Source organism: Microcaecilia unicolor, chromosome 8, assembly GCF_901765095.1.
Source record: "Microcaecilia unicolor chromosome 8, aMicUni1.1, whole genome shotgun sequence".
NCBI classification, from domain to species: Eukaryota; Metazoa; Chordata; class Amphibia; order Gymnophiona; family Siphonopidae; genus Microcaecilia; species Microcaecilia unicolor.
Genome location: NC_044038.1, coordinates 231,378,566 through 231,394,552, shown reverse-complemented (window position 1 = coordinate 231,394,552; position 15,987 = coordinate 231,378,566). Strand labels below are relative to the sequence as shown.

Below are 15,987 nucleotides of genomic sequence, written 5' to 3'. Positions count from 1 at the left end.
TATTTACACAAAATCAAAGATATCGTTTGTTGCTGTTTTAGAATGTTATAGGATATGGAGGCGTTAAACGATGACTCTTCTTGTCTCATATATGCCTATTGTTTGAATGTGATGTAAGACAATGCATTATAAAAATAATTTTACAATTCTAGAACGTTTTTGCTAGACAACAGAAGATAATGTAAAGTTCTTCAGGTGGATACTCAAAGAGATTGAACCTGGCAGGAGAAGCTCCTTCCCGGGTAAATTGTACTAACCATTCCAGGAGCTGAAATTCATGTGCACTTAACCATACAACACCATTGAATTTCTGTTCTGACTGCCACGGCATTCTCTGGTTAGTGCTAGGGGCAGAACCAGCACTGCCAATAAAATACAGCCTTTTTTTGTATTACTTTTATTTGCAACAAAAATGACACCAAAAATCCAGCATAGAAGAAGAAACAAATTAAAGTGGATAACGTCACCATGGAGCAAGTCTTAACTATGTCTGGTCAGTTATGCAGGTATGAGGGAATCCAAGAAGTAGGGCAGATTGGCTCTTCCAAAACCAAGGGAGACACTTGTTCAAAAGGTGATCTTTATTGACACAACTCAACATGACTCGACACAGCTGCTGTGTTTCGGCATCAAAACGCCTGCTTCAGGACTCTCGTGGCGTTTGTTGTGCAGAGGTAGGTAGTAATGCCAAGATCACGTACCACCTTAAACTTTAGGTCCATAGCCTGTGAACTCGCATGTAACTTCTTTTGGCTTCCAGTTGACAGAAGTTCCATTCGAGTTCACAAACTTTGGACCTACTCTATTCATTTAAGGTCGTACGTGATCTTGGTATTACTGCCTGCTTCGCACAACGGACACCGCGAGACTCCTGAAGCAGGCGTTTCGATGCCAAAACAGAGCTGCTGTGTTGAGTCGTTTTGGGTTATGTCAATAAAGATCACCTTTTGAACAAGTGTCTCCATTGGGATTTTAGAAGAACCAATCTACCCTACTCCTTGGGTTCTCTCGTGCTGACGCACGTAGGGACTGACTGTCCCTCCACTTTGTGCAGTTATGCAGGTATGGCATGCCTGGATAGCTTTTGGGCATGCCAAAACCCCAGATATTCAGTGCTGGAATCCAGACAGGGTCTGACACTGAATATCTGGGTCTAATTTAGCCAGCAGCTAAATTTGTAAGTCGAAAAGCTTTATAAATGTGCCTCTTCAGCACCTTGTACAATTAAGGCTAGTGCAGGACATATCTAAACATGTTTTAATACATGTTATTCATCGCAGGTCCCATTTTATCCAATGGGACCTATTTACTAATAAGACTTCTTAATGGTGTTGGTATAGTTTACCAAATCAAACCAATGTTGGGCGTATTTTCCAAGCACTTAGACTTACAAAGTTTCATAGTAACCTATAAGAGCTTTGAAAATGAGCCCCGTACAACCGTTAAATTTGTAGAGCTTAGAGCAAGGATAGGTTTTACTAGTTACCTCATGAACATTGTCGGTTAAACCTTATAACAATCCAACCTATGTGACCTTTAACTAGAGAGAAAAACAACTTGTTTGATAATTATTATAAAAAGCAGAATAAAACAGAAATTTTACTAAAAAAAAAGGGATAAGGAGTGAAGGTAAATTAAACTTTACAAAGTGTTTCATGACACATAAACAGTAACTGAAGTTCTATCTAGCAAGAAGAGGTAACCTGGCAGGTACAATTCTAGCCATGTTGCTGGGTAGACTAGCCATTCTCTGCTATATATTAATATATTACTTACGGGTGGAAGAGGTGGGCCCACAGAGTGAATGGATGGCAATTCCTTCCAAAAGTAAAAAATGAGTACCTTGGCTGGTGGGAATCCCTAAGTCCCGCCAGCTGAAGACCTCCTCCATCGGAATGCTGTGCCAGCCAGCGACCACAATCCTAGCTGCTGATGCCAGCATCGGCACATACTCAGCTCTCACACATGAACTGAGCATGTGCAAGAAATAAGCAAGTGCGAGGGTGCCCGCGTCAGCAGCTGGGAGCACGGCCACCAATAGCCACAGCATTCAGACGGTCTGGGGGATCTGGAGGAGGAGGTCTTCAGCTGCCGGGGCTTGGGAATCCCTGCCAGCTTCTCCAGTGGTGTGTGGAACTGCTGGATGGGCTCGCCCCTGGCCCCACTCAAAGTAGGTGGGCCTCTGCCGACCCACGTTCACCCGCGACTATGCCACTGTTACTGAGAACAAATGTCACCTATACTCCTCAGTAATAGTTAAGATAAAATCACATTGCCTAATCTGTTCAAATGATTCCCCTCAAGCAATATCCCAATAATTATAATACCTAAGGATTCTAGTAAATGCAATGCAGCAGTTGCAGTCTGTTCCTAGTTTTAATGCCTTTTCTTTTTCTCCATATAGCTACATTCCCACTTGGTCCAAATGGAGCTCTCCAGTATACTCCAGTAAGTCAGACCATGTTTTATGATCAGAATATTGACCTGGATTGAAGTTACTGTGTTTTTGCTTCTATTCACTCCATCGTCGGCATTTTCTATTTCATAAAGAGGTGTAAAATTTCAAAGATGAAAAGGGGCTGTTACAGATTTGTATTTTAAAATGCAATGTCCAAGTATATAAGAAATTGATTGCCCAATATGAACCGAGATGCACCCTGGACACACCAACCTTCAGGAGCCTAGGTCCCTTGTTCACTCAGGGTGACCTTGTTCTTAATATGCAAAATAGATGTAGATTAGACAGTTCTCAACAACAGCATATTTATCAGGCAGCTCTTTATTCCAGCCCCCTGGGCACACTTCTTCCAGCATAAACACCTTCACAGCGATCTCCCCACTGAGCCCTCACACACAGACACCTGGGCCCAGTGCTAACAGCCCCTCTGGCCTGAACAGGATGTTCTTCCCTCACTCTGAGGGTACAACTCTGTCCTCCAGCCCCTGGCTGCTAGTTCCTTGTTCTTAATAAATAGCTCTATTTACACACAGTTCATCAAAAGTCCACAGAATCCAGCCAGTACCTTCAAGGGGATTTTCTTTCTCCAGCTGCCAGCTCTTTTCTCCTCTCTTTCACCAGTCAGGCAGGTATAAGGTGGTTAATTTTTTTTGTTAAATTTGTACCCCTTGCTTTCCTACTCATGGTAGGCTCACTGTGGCTTACGTGGGGCAATGGAGGGTTAAGTGACTTGCCCAGAGTCACAAGGAGCTGCCTGTGCCTGAAGTGGGAATCAAACTCAGTTCCTCAGGACCAAAGTCCACCACCCTAACCACTAGGCTACTCCTCCACTGTTGCTGCTATTTGAAATTCTACATGGAATGTTGCTATTCCACTAGCAACATTCCATGTAGAAGTCGGCCCTTGCGGATCACCAATGTGGCCGCGCAGGCTTCTGCTTCTGTGAGTCTGACATCCTGCACAGGACATCAGACTCACAGAAACAGAAGCCTGCGCAGCCTTCTACATGGAATGTTGCTAGTGGAATAGCAGCAACATTCCATGTAGAATCTCAATAGTAGCAACATTCCATGTAGAATTTCCAATAGTATCTATTTTATTTTTGTTACATTTGTACCCCGCGCTTTCCTACTCATGGCAGGCTCAATGCGGCTTACATGGGGCAAAGGAGGGTTAAGTGACTTGCCCAGAGTCACAAGGAGCTGCCTGTGCCTGAAGTGGGAATCAAACTCAGTTCCCCAGGACCAAAGTCCACCACTCTAACCACTAGGCCACTCCTCCATTTTCCCCCATTGATTAGCTTCTCCATCCCTTTAGGCTCTTCCTCCTAATTCCATGCAGGACCCAGCCCATAACCCCCTACACCTGTTTCCAGCCCAGAACTCTCCATGGTCCTAGCAACCTCCAACTATACATTCCCCTACTGGCTCTCTCTAGTGACTCATCCTGGGCATTTCCCCCCATTTCTATGGGAACAGCGCCACCTAGTGGCCTACCCAGGATGGGACAGCCCCTTATTCTTCACAGTTTATAGTAGCCAAAGATAGACCTGCTATTTTGGCAGGCCAATTTGGCCACATAACTCGGCCGGCAAAGCACTGAATATTCACGGATAGCCAGTTATATCACACAATATAGCTGGTTAGCCACTGATTGCGAATACTCAATGGGAGATAACTGGCTATCAAGCCGGTTAAGTGCTATTTAATTGGCCTGGAGCCATTCCAGGCCAGTTAAATATTGCTGAACATTGGTCAGAGTGGCTCAGTATAGCCAATATCATTGATTTACAGCTCATGTTAATAACATATAAACATGTTTGAAAATTGGCTGGTTTTATGAAGGCTAGAAGATGCCCCATATGTTCCCTATAAAGAAAAATGCATAGCCTTTGGTGCACAACAGAAAGAGCTATTCTAAAAATGTATATTTAAAGTGCCTAGAGTGTGCCCATATGCCACTTAGTCTATAAGAGAATTAGGTACTTACTTTCCTTTACAGCAGGGGTGCTCGGGATCATTCCTCAAGGGCCGAAATCCAGTTAGGTTTTCTGGATGTCCATAGTGAATATGCATGAGATCTTTTTGCACACAATAGATGCAATGCATGAAAATAGAACTCATGCATATTCAATGGGGAAATACTGAAATTCCGACTGGGTTGCAGACCTTGAAGACCAAACATTTTTGAGCACCATTGCTTTATAGAAATACTAGCATCTATAATCTAGGTACAAGCAGTAACACCAGCAATGGAGTTGGCATAAGTGAACGCACCTAAATGCCGGAGATAAGTTATACACACAAGAGTGAGTCCTGCTCGTGCTCTGCTCAGGCTCCTCCCTTGTGTATATCTATGCACCTGTAAAATATGTGTCGTGCAAGATATGCACATTAGAGACTTGCAGGGGAACAGGGTTCGTTGGGAATCCTGCGGAATCTGCATGAATCCCCGCCAGGGCTGCAGGTTTGCCTTGGGGACAGAAGCAGTTCTGCAGGGTTCCCATGGGGATGGAAGCGGTCCCTGCAGGGTTCCTGTGGAAATGGAAGCTGCACTTCCACCACAGCCTCTCACCTACCAAGTACCAAGTTCTTTGAGTGCTGCCTCTCCTTCTCCTTACTTTAACAGCGCAGATGTGGAAAGTCTTCCATTAATCCTTTCTGCTCCTAGGCTGATGCCAGTCCCCAGCTCTGACACAGGCTTGGGTATCAGAGGTCACCAGACCCACTGGCATGTGCATGTGACAACCTCTCAGCACACAGTGCCAGCGAATCAGAGACGAGTCTTACATGTGCGCACCAGAGTGTTCCAACTCCAACTTCCATTCCTTCCTTGCCTGCAGTGGTGCGGCTCGAACTCAGACAGAGAGCCGACCAGAATTTTTCTTTAGGTACCACTAAATTCTTGAAAGGATGGGTGGGGATGGGTTAAATTCTTGCGGGGATGGGTGGGGACGGGTAAGATTCCAGTGGGGACTGGTGGGAATGGGTAAGATTCCAGTGGGAATGGGTGGGGACAGGTTAGATTCCAGTAGGGATGGGTGGGGACAGGTAAGATTCCAGTAGGGATGGGTGGGGACAGGTAGAATTCCAGTGGGGATGGGTGGGGACAGGTTAGATTCCAGCAGGGACGGGTTAGATTTCTGTCCCCGTGCAACTCTCTAATACACATAAGAGTGAATTCTATATATGGCACCAAAAACTTTGGCGCTGAAAAATGCGCTATTCTATAAGCAATGCTTAAAGTTAGGCACGGTTTATAGAATAGTGCTTACGCCCGGGAATTGCATCTAACTTTGGAGTGACCATTTGCTCCAACTGAAATGTGAAGCAAATGTACATGCTTACATTGGGTCTGTGTCCCCCGTTTTTCTACAGCAACACATGTAAATGCTAGGAACGCCCCCATTCCACTCATGACCCACACATTTACGCACCCCTTTTTTTTTTTTTTACTTGTGTAAAATTTAGGCACAGATCCAGTGCTTAAATTTATATGCGCAAATTCCAATGAATTCTAATTAGTGCCAATAAGTGCTTGCTAAGAAGCCAATTATTGGTAGTAATTAGGTTGTTATTGAATTAAATTGTGCGTGCAAATTGGGCGCATGCACAATGGTTGGCGACTTTTATAGAATTAGAGGGAAATTGACAGAATAGCATTTACACGCATAAATGCTGGTATTCTAATCATTCATATCCGTATTCAGCATATAAATATTAGGACCTGTATTTACAAAATTAGCCCCCTAGATGTCAACATACGGATGAAAATGCAGAGATAATTATTTCCTGTGAAGCTCTGAAAGATCCCTTTCGTTTCTCCTCTGGTAAACACGTACAATGATAGAAATCAAACTAAAATGACAAAACGATGTACAGAAAAACTTCAGCACTGTAGGAGAGTTACACTTAAACATGGTATTTTTCTTTCTTTTAGAAAGGTCTCCTGCTCAATATTCCCACGGCTTATGGACAGAAGATGTGTTATGTTTAAGCTGCGTTTGCCTGCTGTGCCATTCCACTCTTCTACTGTTTTGATTCAAGCAAGGCTGCAATGAAAACAATTAATTTATTGTGCTCTTTATTTTAAAATTGATGAATTTACATTTGAATCCAACTGTTGGTAATTATCAAGCTATTCTTTCAACTGTACAACTTCTCATTGCATTTAGCTTTTAAGACTTTCTGGAGAACAGAACATCGCATTTTGGGATGCTTTATTTCATATTCTTATTAATAATATTTTTCATCCTCACGAGAGGCCTCATGTTCTTTATTTGCTCCTTTCACCTGTGAGTTTGGAAAATCTAATACTTTGCATCCAGTTCAGGGTAGAAGAGACTGGTAGTGTACCCTGAATCTGTTGGCTAACCATAGGCCATTCACGACATGAGCTCAGTGGCGTTCCTAGGGGGGAGGGGGCGGTGGGTGCCGTTGGGGGGGGGGGGGGGGGGGGGGTGCCGCGCGCCTGTCTGCTCCTCTCGTTCCGTGCTCCCTCTGCCCCGGAACAGGTTACTTCCTGTTCCGGGGCAGAGGGAGCATGAAACGAGCGAAGCAGACAGGCGTGCGGCACCCCCCCAGCAGGTAAAAATGCACCCGGGGGGGGGGGTGTCCTTTCGCCGGGGGGGGGGAGGTGTGTCCTTTCGCGGGGGGGGGGGGGGGGGAGGTGGCCTTTCACCGGGGGGTGGGGGGGTGCATCGGCGATCCGCCCCGGGTGTCAGTCACCCTAGGAACGCCACTGCATGAGCTAATACAAATAATAGATTCATACAACTGTCTAATGGTTAGTACAATGGCCTGAGAACCAGGTGAACTGGGTTCTGGGCCGGTCTTAGGCAGAGGTGACAGGTGCGGTCACACAGGGCCCCGTGCTCCTAGGGGCCCCACATCTCTGACATGTCTGTCCTTCTGTCTCGGAATGCATCCCTGCTCCGTACTTTAATGTGCTTCCGGATCCTCCTTGCTGCTGCGACCCACCACCTTTTGATGTTACTTCCTGCTTTCTCAAGGGCAGGATGCAGCGGAGAGGAGACTCTGGGCTCGGCAGCTGAAGGGATATGAAAATCACTGCCACTGTCTGCCGCTCTCTACTGAAACATGGTGAATGCACATCAAGGTATGCGGTAAGGTGTGGTTCCGAGAGCTTTAAACCTCCTTTTACACTCTGATAAATTATGTCTTGGTGGCGAGCGGGGGGGGGGGGGGGGCACTGAACTGGGGCCCCGCTATTGCTAAGACCGGCCCTGACTGGGTTCAATTCCCACTGCAGCTCCTTGTGACTCTGGCAAGTCATTTAACCCTTCATTGCTCCAGGTACAAAATAAGTACCTGAATATATGTAAACCGCTTTGAACTTGATATACTGCCTTTCTGTAGTTTCTGCAACTACAGAAAGGCAGTATATCAAGTCCCAATGACAAGACTCAATGCCCAATCTCAAAGAGTAGCAACATTCCATGTAGAACCCCAAATAATAGCAAGATTCCGGAAACCCAAAGACTAGGGAGAGGAGGAGTGGCCCCACTGGTTAGTGCTGCGGACTTTGATCCTGAGGAACTGGGTTTGATTCCCACTGCAGCCCTTTTTGACTCTGGGCAAGTCACATAACCTTCCATTGCCCCAGGTACAGGTAAGTACCTGTATATACCATGTAAACTGCTTTGAATGTAGTTGCAAAAAAAAACACAGAAAGGTGGTATATCAAGTCCCATTTCCTTTCCCTAGTTGAGATTCTACATAGAATGCTGCTAGTGGAGGAGTAGCCTAGTGGTTAGAGCAGCAGACTCTGATCCTGGGGAACTGGGTAAGGGTTCAATTCCCACTGCAGCTCCCTGTGACTCTGGGCAAGTCGCTTAACCCTCCATTGCCCCTGGTACAAAAAATAAGTACCTGAATATGTAAACCACTTTGAATGTAGTTGCAAAAACCTGAGAAAGGTGGTATATCAAGTCCCTTTTCCTACTTGAGATTCTACATGGAATGTTGCTACTATTGAGACTCTACATGGATTGTTGAGATTTTGCTACTATTTGAGATTCTACATGAAATGTTGCTATTCCACTAGCAACATTCCATGTAGAAGCCTGCCCTTGCAGATCAGCAACGTGGCTGCGCAGGCTTCTGTTTCTGTGAGTCTGACGTCCTGCTTTTGGGAACCCATTCCATAGTTGTGCACTTATGTAGGAGAAAGCCAGCTGCGTACGTTGTTTTGTATTTTAACCCAGCCGCAGCTATTTTTCAGCCGTGCTAGAAAGTGGCTGAAGGTGCATGGCAAATCCACGTGCTAGTCACAGTGCCGGCCACCTTCTAGCACACCTTAGTGAAAGGACCCCTTCATGTGGAAGAACTTAGGGGCCCTTTTACTAAGCTGGCCCGATGCGCATGTCTGAAAAAATACTTTTTTATTTTCAGGCGCACGTAACAGACGCATGCCAAGTGGCATTTGATGCGTGTAGGTCATTACTGCCCAGATTCTTTACCGCTAGGTTAATGGCTGGTGGTAAGATCTCAGACCCAAAACGGACGCGTGGCAATTTTGATTTTGACGCACATTCATTTTCGGCAAAAAAAAGGTCTTTTTTACAGGCGCAGTAAAAATATGGATTGGCGCGCGCCCTTAACCCGCGCCTACACTACTGCGTGCCATTTTTCAGCGCACCTTTGTAAAAGGACCCCTTTGCGTCTCTTAAATAGATGGCAGTAAGTGGTCCCACGTTAACTCTCAGCAGAAAACAGTAGAGGCTGACCAAAGACGATTCACCTCTGGAGACTTGAATCCAACAGTCTTTATTTACATAAGTAAAAGAAGGACCCGACATGGGCCGTGTTTTGGTGCTTACAAGCGCCTACATCAGGGGTCAAATGATATACTCCGGATGAAAGCATGGAGCCACAGCTCTGCAGGAATGCGAAGCTGTCACCTTTCGAAATGTGTTAACACTAAAAACTCAAATGGATCAACTCTTGCAATGACTGTGGGAACAGAACTTGCGAAAGAGGTACTCTCAGCAGGTACTGCAAACTAGTGAGAACATTAATGCATGAAGTACAATAACAAATACTGTGTTATGACTGGGGATGTGTGCTCTTGTGCCCCGACTGAGCACGGCGAAAATGGAGTGCACCGCACTCGGTCAGGTAGCCAGACAACCCCTAGCTTCACCTGCACTTAGCCACTATTCCCCAGGAGTTAAGCCCCAGGGTTCAAGCGGCCGGCAGGACTTCTGGAACCGGCGGGGTTGCAGGACCACCGACCAGACAGGTAGCCAACAGACACAGTCCAAGAGCCAGGAAAACAGTAGAGCTGAGAATAGTCCAAACACAGTCCAGGGTCAAAAGGCAGGCAGCAACACAACGCGTGGTCAGGAAACAAGCCAAGGTTGAAACTCAGGAATCAGATAAGGAACACAAATGCAGACCACAACCTCTGCGCAACAGAAGCCGAAGCACTGAAGGGCTGGAGACAGTGCCTTAAGTAGAGGAGGAATTAGGCTAAAGCATGTGCAGCTGAACCAAGATGGCTGCCCCCATCAGCAGAACTCTAAGGACCAAATATGGGCTTCCTTCCTGTCCTCGTTAGTCCAAGATGGCTTCCTGGGATATGATCTATCCAAAATGGCTGTACCATTGCTCTAAGTCGGATGACGGCTGCCAGACTTAGGAAACCGAAACAGACCTTCCCAAGACCGATCCTCATCCTAGCCGGGAGGAGCGTCGTACAGGTGAGGGACGTAACATACTGAGAACGACCTTCCCCTATTCAGAGCTAGTTTTGGACTTGCTGCATGTAAAAATCATTTAGGGCCCCTAAATTAACATATGAGGGTTGATATTAATTTTAATTTAAACCTATTGAGCACCTCTAGAGTCACTCTATAGGACTTCTTTCAGTCAAGGATTTCTGTCAGATGGTGCAACATTTTACTCTTAAATGGATTACGTGTTTTTGCTAATTCCAGTAGATGATTACATGTCATCTACCATGTTAAATATTTCCAAATGCATTAACCTGATTGAAGATTACAGTACTACTCATGGATTAAAACTTAATAAAGATAAAACTAAGCTACTTTGGTTAAACCATAGCGAAGCTTCTGTTCCAGAAGTTTTGACCTTAGCTGCAAGTCTTTCTTTGAAAGTAGAGTGAATTTTGAACGTTTTGGGAGTTGATTTAGATATGACATTATCTCTAGAACTTCAAGTTAATGAAGACATTTTGATCCATAGTTTATCCAGATTTCAAGGAGGTGTGATGAGGGTATGTTTTGGGTGGGACATGGACTGCACATGGCCAGACCCAAAAGATAGAAATTTTTCTCCAATAATAGAACACAGTGAAAACATTAAGATCACGAATAAGTGACCAAAAGGTGCCCTAAGTGACCAAATGACCACTGGAGGGATTAAGGCTTAACCCCCTTACTCCCACAGTGGTCACTGACTGTCTCCCAGTCCCCTAAGATGTGACAGTGAAAATACATTCCATTTGACAGTGAAAATACATTCCATTTGATTAGTTTACTATGTGAGTCTGTTCGGTTTTTTAAGGTCCTAAGCAGGATCCGAGATATATTTTCCTGAAGCAGCCAGACTGTGGCGAAACAAGGCGCACTTGTCGGAATGAAGAACAAGATACAGTATTGGTAATATCGAATGAAAAACAAGATACAGTATTGTTAATATGACATGGAACTGAAAGTAGGACATGAAGGATGTTCTAACTATTGAACTGAACTGAACATTTAAGCAGCGGCTCCACTGGACTTCCATCAGCTAGAACTGCATGTCGCCTATGAGTCCTGAATTCACAAATAATCAGATAAGTGATTGTTGGACTGTTTAAATCAACAGGAGACCAAGTAGAAGGCATGTTTCCTTATGGAAGAGCACTATAATATAATAACAATTACAAGATAGGTGTTTATGCTTAGGTTTCTATGGGGGAGTACTAGTGGGGTGCTGATTTATAGGGGGAGGTGCACCGCTTTTGACTCTTTTGTTAGTGGAGGGAGTGAGGAGTTTTTGGACCAGCTGGTTTTCTCAATTTAGTTTGAGTTTTTTCAGCTGGTGTTTTTCTCCGCATCTCCCTACCAGAACCAGTGATAGTAATTTACTCCTCATTTGAATGGTGAATCAAGCTCTATGAGCAGTTGGTTTCCAGGAGGTGGTTTGAGGTTCTTTTGGTAATTATAGATGATCTATCTTGATTGATGATTTTAGAGTCAAAGGGGTGACACATCTTCTTTTTAGTGAGTTCTCCAAACTATTTCGATTTATAGAATTTATAATATTTAGGTTTGGGTGTTTCCCAATTGTGATTTAGAGTGAAAATACATACCAGGATCTATGACAGCTTCACATATGATGGCCAGCCCTATTAGAGCAGCAAACAGGTCCCAAGAGTAGCCTAGTGGTCAGTGAAGTGGACTTTAGAGAATGGGACCCAGGTCCATATCCATAAGTACATAATTACATAAGTACATAAGTATTGCCATACTGGGAAAGACCAAAGGTCCATCAAGCCCAGCATCCTGTTTCCAACTGTGGCCAATCCAGGTCACAAATACCTGGCAAGATCCCAAAAAAGTACAAAACATTTTATACTGCTTATCCCAGAAATAGTGGATTTTCCCCAAGTCCATTTAATAACGGTGTATGAACTTTTCCTTTAGGAAGCCGTCTAAACCTTTTTAAAACTCCGCTAAGCTAACCGCCTTTACCACATTCTCTGGTAACGAATTCCAGAGTTTGATTACACTCTAACTGGTACACTTGTGGTGGAAAGCGCCAGCCCTCCAAAATACCTACATATAGGTAACACAAGCTTGAGAGCTATTGCAAGGATCACCATTATCACCGATCCTTTTCGATCTCATGATGACTCCACTAGCCAAGGCCTTATCCACCCAAGGCCTAAACCCATTTATCTACGCTGATGGTGTTACACTATACATCCCCTACAAACATGATCTGGCAGAAATCACCAACGAAATCAAGCTCAGCTTAAACATCATGAACTCATGGGAAAACACATTCCAATTAAAACTCAACACAGAAAAAAACACACTGTCTCACCATATCATCCCAATACAACACATACAAACCCACAAATATTAACACCCCAGGCTACACCCTCCCTATCTCAGACAACCTGAAAATTCTCGGAGTGACAATCAACTGTAACCTATCACTAGAGACTCAAGCGAAGTCCACCATAAAGAAAATGTTTTTAGCAGTGTGGAAACTTAAACGCGTGAAACCATTCTTTCCAAGGGAAATTTTCCACAACCTGATACAGTCAATGGTACTAAGTCGCGCTGACTACTGTAATGGACTCTATGTGGGATGCAAAGATCAAATCATAAAGAAACTTAATATTTGGAAAAACGTGTTTTGACAGCGCCAAACCACTACGAGAAAAACTGCATTGGCTACCAATCAAAGAACGCATCAATTTCAAAATCTGCACGACTGTTCACAAAATAATTTACGGCGAGGCACCAGGATACATGACAGACCTCATCGACCTGCCGGCCAGAAACACCACAAAATCTACACGATCATACCTAAACCTCCACTACCCAAGCAACAAAGGACTCAAATACAAATCCATCTGCGCAACAAGCTTTTCCTATTTAAGCGCACAACTATGGAGCGCACTGCCAAAAGCAGTAAAAACTACGCTTGACCATCTAGACTTCTGGAAAGCACTAAAGACAGACCTGTTCAGAAGAGCATACCCCACCGTCTCAACATAAAATACCTGAACACCTATGTCATAATGAAACCAAAGACCTTACTGAACACATTACTTGATTCTTCCTCCCCCTCTCCCTCTCTAACACCCCCAAATCCAACCTACCATACATGTACCTCATCCCACCACAATATCACTTTGTATTATTCACACCAGGTACTTGTACATACCGGAATCGGCTATCGCTGTTAACGGTAATATGTAAGCCACATTGAGCTTGCAAATAGGTGGGAAAATGTGGGATACAAATGTAAAAAAGAAAGCCAGCGGGAAATTCCGCTCCAAAATCACCTCGATGGTTAAATAAAAAAAGAAAGCGAGTTGAAATTCTAAATGTGTTGAACACACCTGAAATCATAAAGTGAAAAAAAGAAGAAAACGGGGAAAGACCTCATGACCTGCTACTGCAAGTCTGGAGCAGTCCGACCATCTCGGTCATATATATGCCATTTCTAATTATTGGTAAAAAAAAAACCCCAACCAACCAAGAAGGTTGTCAATTTTACTTTGTTCTCTTCTTAAATTAATTCTGAAATTTCTTTTGTGAATTTTGTCAATTTGCCAAGTACAACAATACAAAATTGCAACATCAGTAACTTTAGCGTTGTTGTCACTGTTTTGTAAACTTTTACTGCTGGTAACTAAAAGAAAAACAGTAATCTAAATAACTTAGCTTTGCTGGCTTGACCATAAGTGATTCTCCTGAACAGAGTCCGAGCCCAACGAACCCGTTTCACCCAAAAGGTCTTCCTCGGGGGACACAGGATCACCAGTTCAGGCTCAACGCTCAGCAATATGACTTAACCAGTGTGCAACGCAATGATGCTGTCCTGAAGCTTGATCCGTTAAAGCCTCTACCAATGTAACAAATGATATAAATGTAACAAATAACTAAATAAATAAAATTGAAGTGGTGTACAGTTGGGTACAGTAGGTTTTTGTTGGGTTTTGGAAGGCTCCTCATGTAATATAAGGAGGTAACAGTGAGATGCGTTCTGAATCCTGTTCAGAAGGAAGGGATCCTCAGAAGCTTAGCCGCGATTGGGTGGCAGAGTCGGTGGGAGGCGGGGCTAGTGGTTGGGAGGCAGGGCTAGTGCTAGACAGACTTCTACGTTCTGTACCCTGAAAATGGGAGATACAAATCAAGGTCAGGTATACACAAAAAGTAGCACATATGAGTTTATCTTGATGGGCAGACTGGATGGACTGTGCAGGTCTTTCTCTGCTGTCATCTACTATGTTACCACGTATGCGTACCTGGGACCTTTTAAGCGACGTCCACTACAGTGCTTCCTAGGCTGCCCACTGCTCTGTTGGGATGTCTGTGTGGCCAGTCCAGGGGCGTAGCCAGACAACAGATTTTGGGTGGGCCTAGGCAAGACGTGGGTGGGCACCAAGTGTTCTCCCTCCCCCCCCCCCCCCCCAACCACCACCAAAATAATATCTCAACTGACGGGAAAACACTTCTTTCCACCTTGGCAGACTGCAGCAGGCATGTGCTGAAAAATGAGCATGCACAGGTGCCGGTATCATGGAGAGTAGCACTTTTGTTACCATCAGGGGGTAAGTCTTCAGCTGGCCAAGCTTGGGATCCCCACCAGCTACCGCTAAACGTGTGCTACTGTTGGGTGGGCCTGAGCCCTAAATGGGTGGGCCCCAGCCCACCAAGGCCCACCTGTGGCTACGCCAGTTCTGACCTACTGCTCTTCTCAGTACCAGGGAGACTCGTTGCCAGTGGGGCACAACCTCTGATCTGCAGTTAACTGTGAGTAAAGGCGGTTATTCCAATAAAGGACGTTTTCGTAGAGATTAGTCTTCAGGTGTCAACTGATGTGCCAAGGTTATATAGCAGCAACCAGTCCTAGAGGCCTGCGTGTATGCAGGTCCCTGGAGCACTTTTGGTGGGTACCGCAGTGCACTTCAGCCAGGTGGCCCCAGGCACATCCCTCCCCCCACCTGTAACACTTGTGCTGGTAAATGGGAGGCCTCCAAAACCCACTGTACCCACATGTAGGTGCCCCCTTCACCCCTAAGAGCTATAGTAGTGTTGTACATTTGTGGGTTTTGGGGGAGGGGGGTTGGGTGATCAGCACCCTTGGTAAGGGAGCTATGCATGTGGGAGCTTTTTCTGAAGTCCACCGCACTGACGTAGGGTGCCCAGTTGGTGTCCTGGCATATCAGGGGGGTGAGTGTACTACGAATCGTGGCCCCTCCCACGACCAAATGGCTCGGATTAGGACGTTTTTGAGCTGGGCGTTTTTAGTTTCCATTATCGCTAAAAAAAAACAAACGCCCAGCTCAAAAACGTCCATTTTTTCAAAAATACGGTTCAGCCCGCCCCTTCACGGACCCGTTCTCGGAGATAAACGCCCATGGAGATAGGCGTTTCCATTCGATTATGCCCCTCCACGTCATTACAGGATGTCAGATACAATTCGTAATGTACAAAGATTAAGAAAGGGTAGTGAGAAGGAGGGTGTTAGGCAGGATAGTATAGAGGTAGACTTTAATAGCTGGGTGCGCTGGTAGGTAGTTTTGTAAGGTTATGGGTTCTCTTTGTAGGCCTTGTTGAAGAGATGTGTCTTCAAAGATTTCCAAAAGTTAGTTATTTCGTCAATACTTTTCAGAGCTGTAGGTAATGCATTCCACAACTGCGTGCTCATGTAAGAGAAGGTGGTGGCGTGTACCAGCTTGTATTTTAGTCCTTTACAGCTGGGAAAGTGCAGATTGAGAAATTTGCGAGCTGATCTTATGGCATTTCTGGGAGGCAG

At 44.9% G+C, this 15,987-nt stretch overlaps 1 protein-coding gene across 1 annotated transcript in view; it reads left to right on the top strand.

Moving 5' to 3' along the window:
• LOC115476686 (uncharacterized PE-PGRS family protein PE_PGRS46-like) overlaps positions 1-6,666 on the top strand; it is a 53,755-nt gene extending 47,089 nt beyond the window's left edge. Inside the window, exons 8-9 of the mRNA XM_030213204.1 lie at positions 2,405-2,448; positions 6,398-6,666. Of these exons, the coding sequence (XP_030069064.1) occupies positions 2,405-2,448; positions 6,398-6,454 (101 nt within the window). The 3' untranslated portion in view covers positions 6,455-6,666. The remainder of the gene's footprint in view (positions 1-2,404; positions 2,449-6,397) is intronic.
• Positions 6,667-15,987: the final 9,321 nt, after the last annotated feature.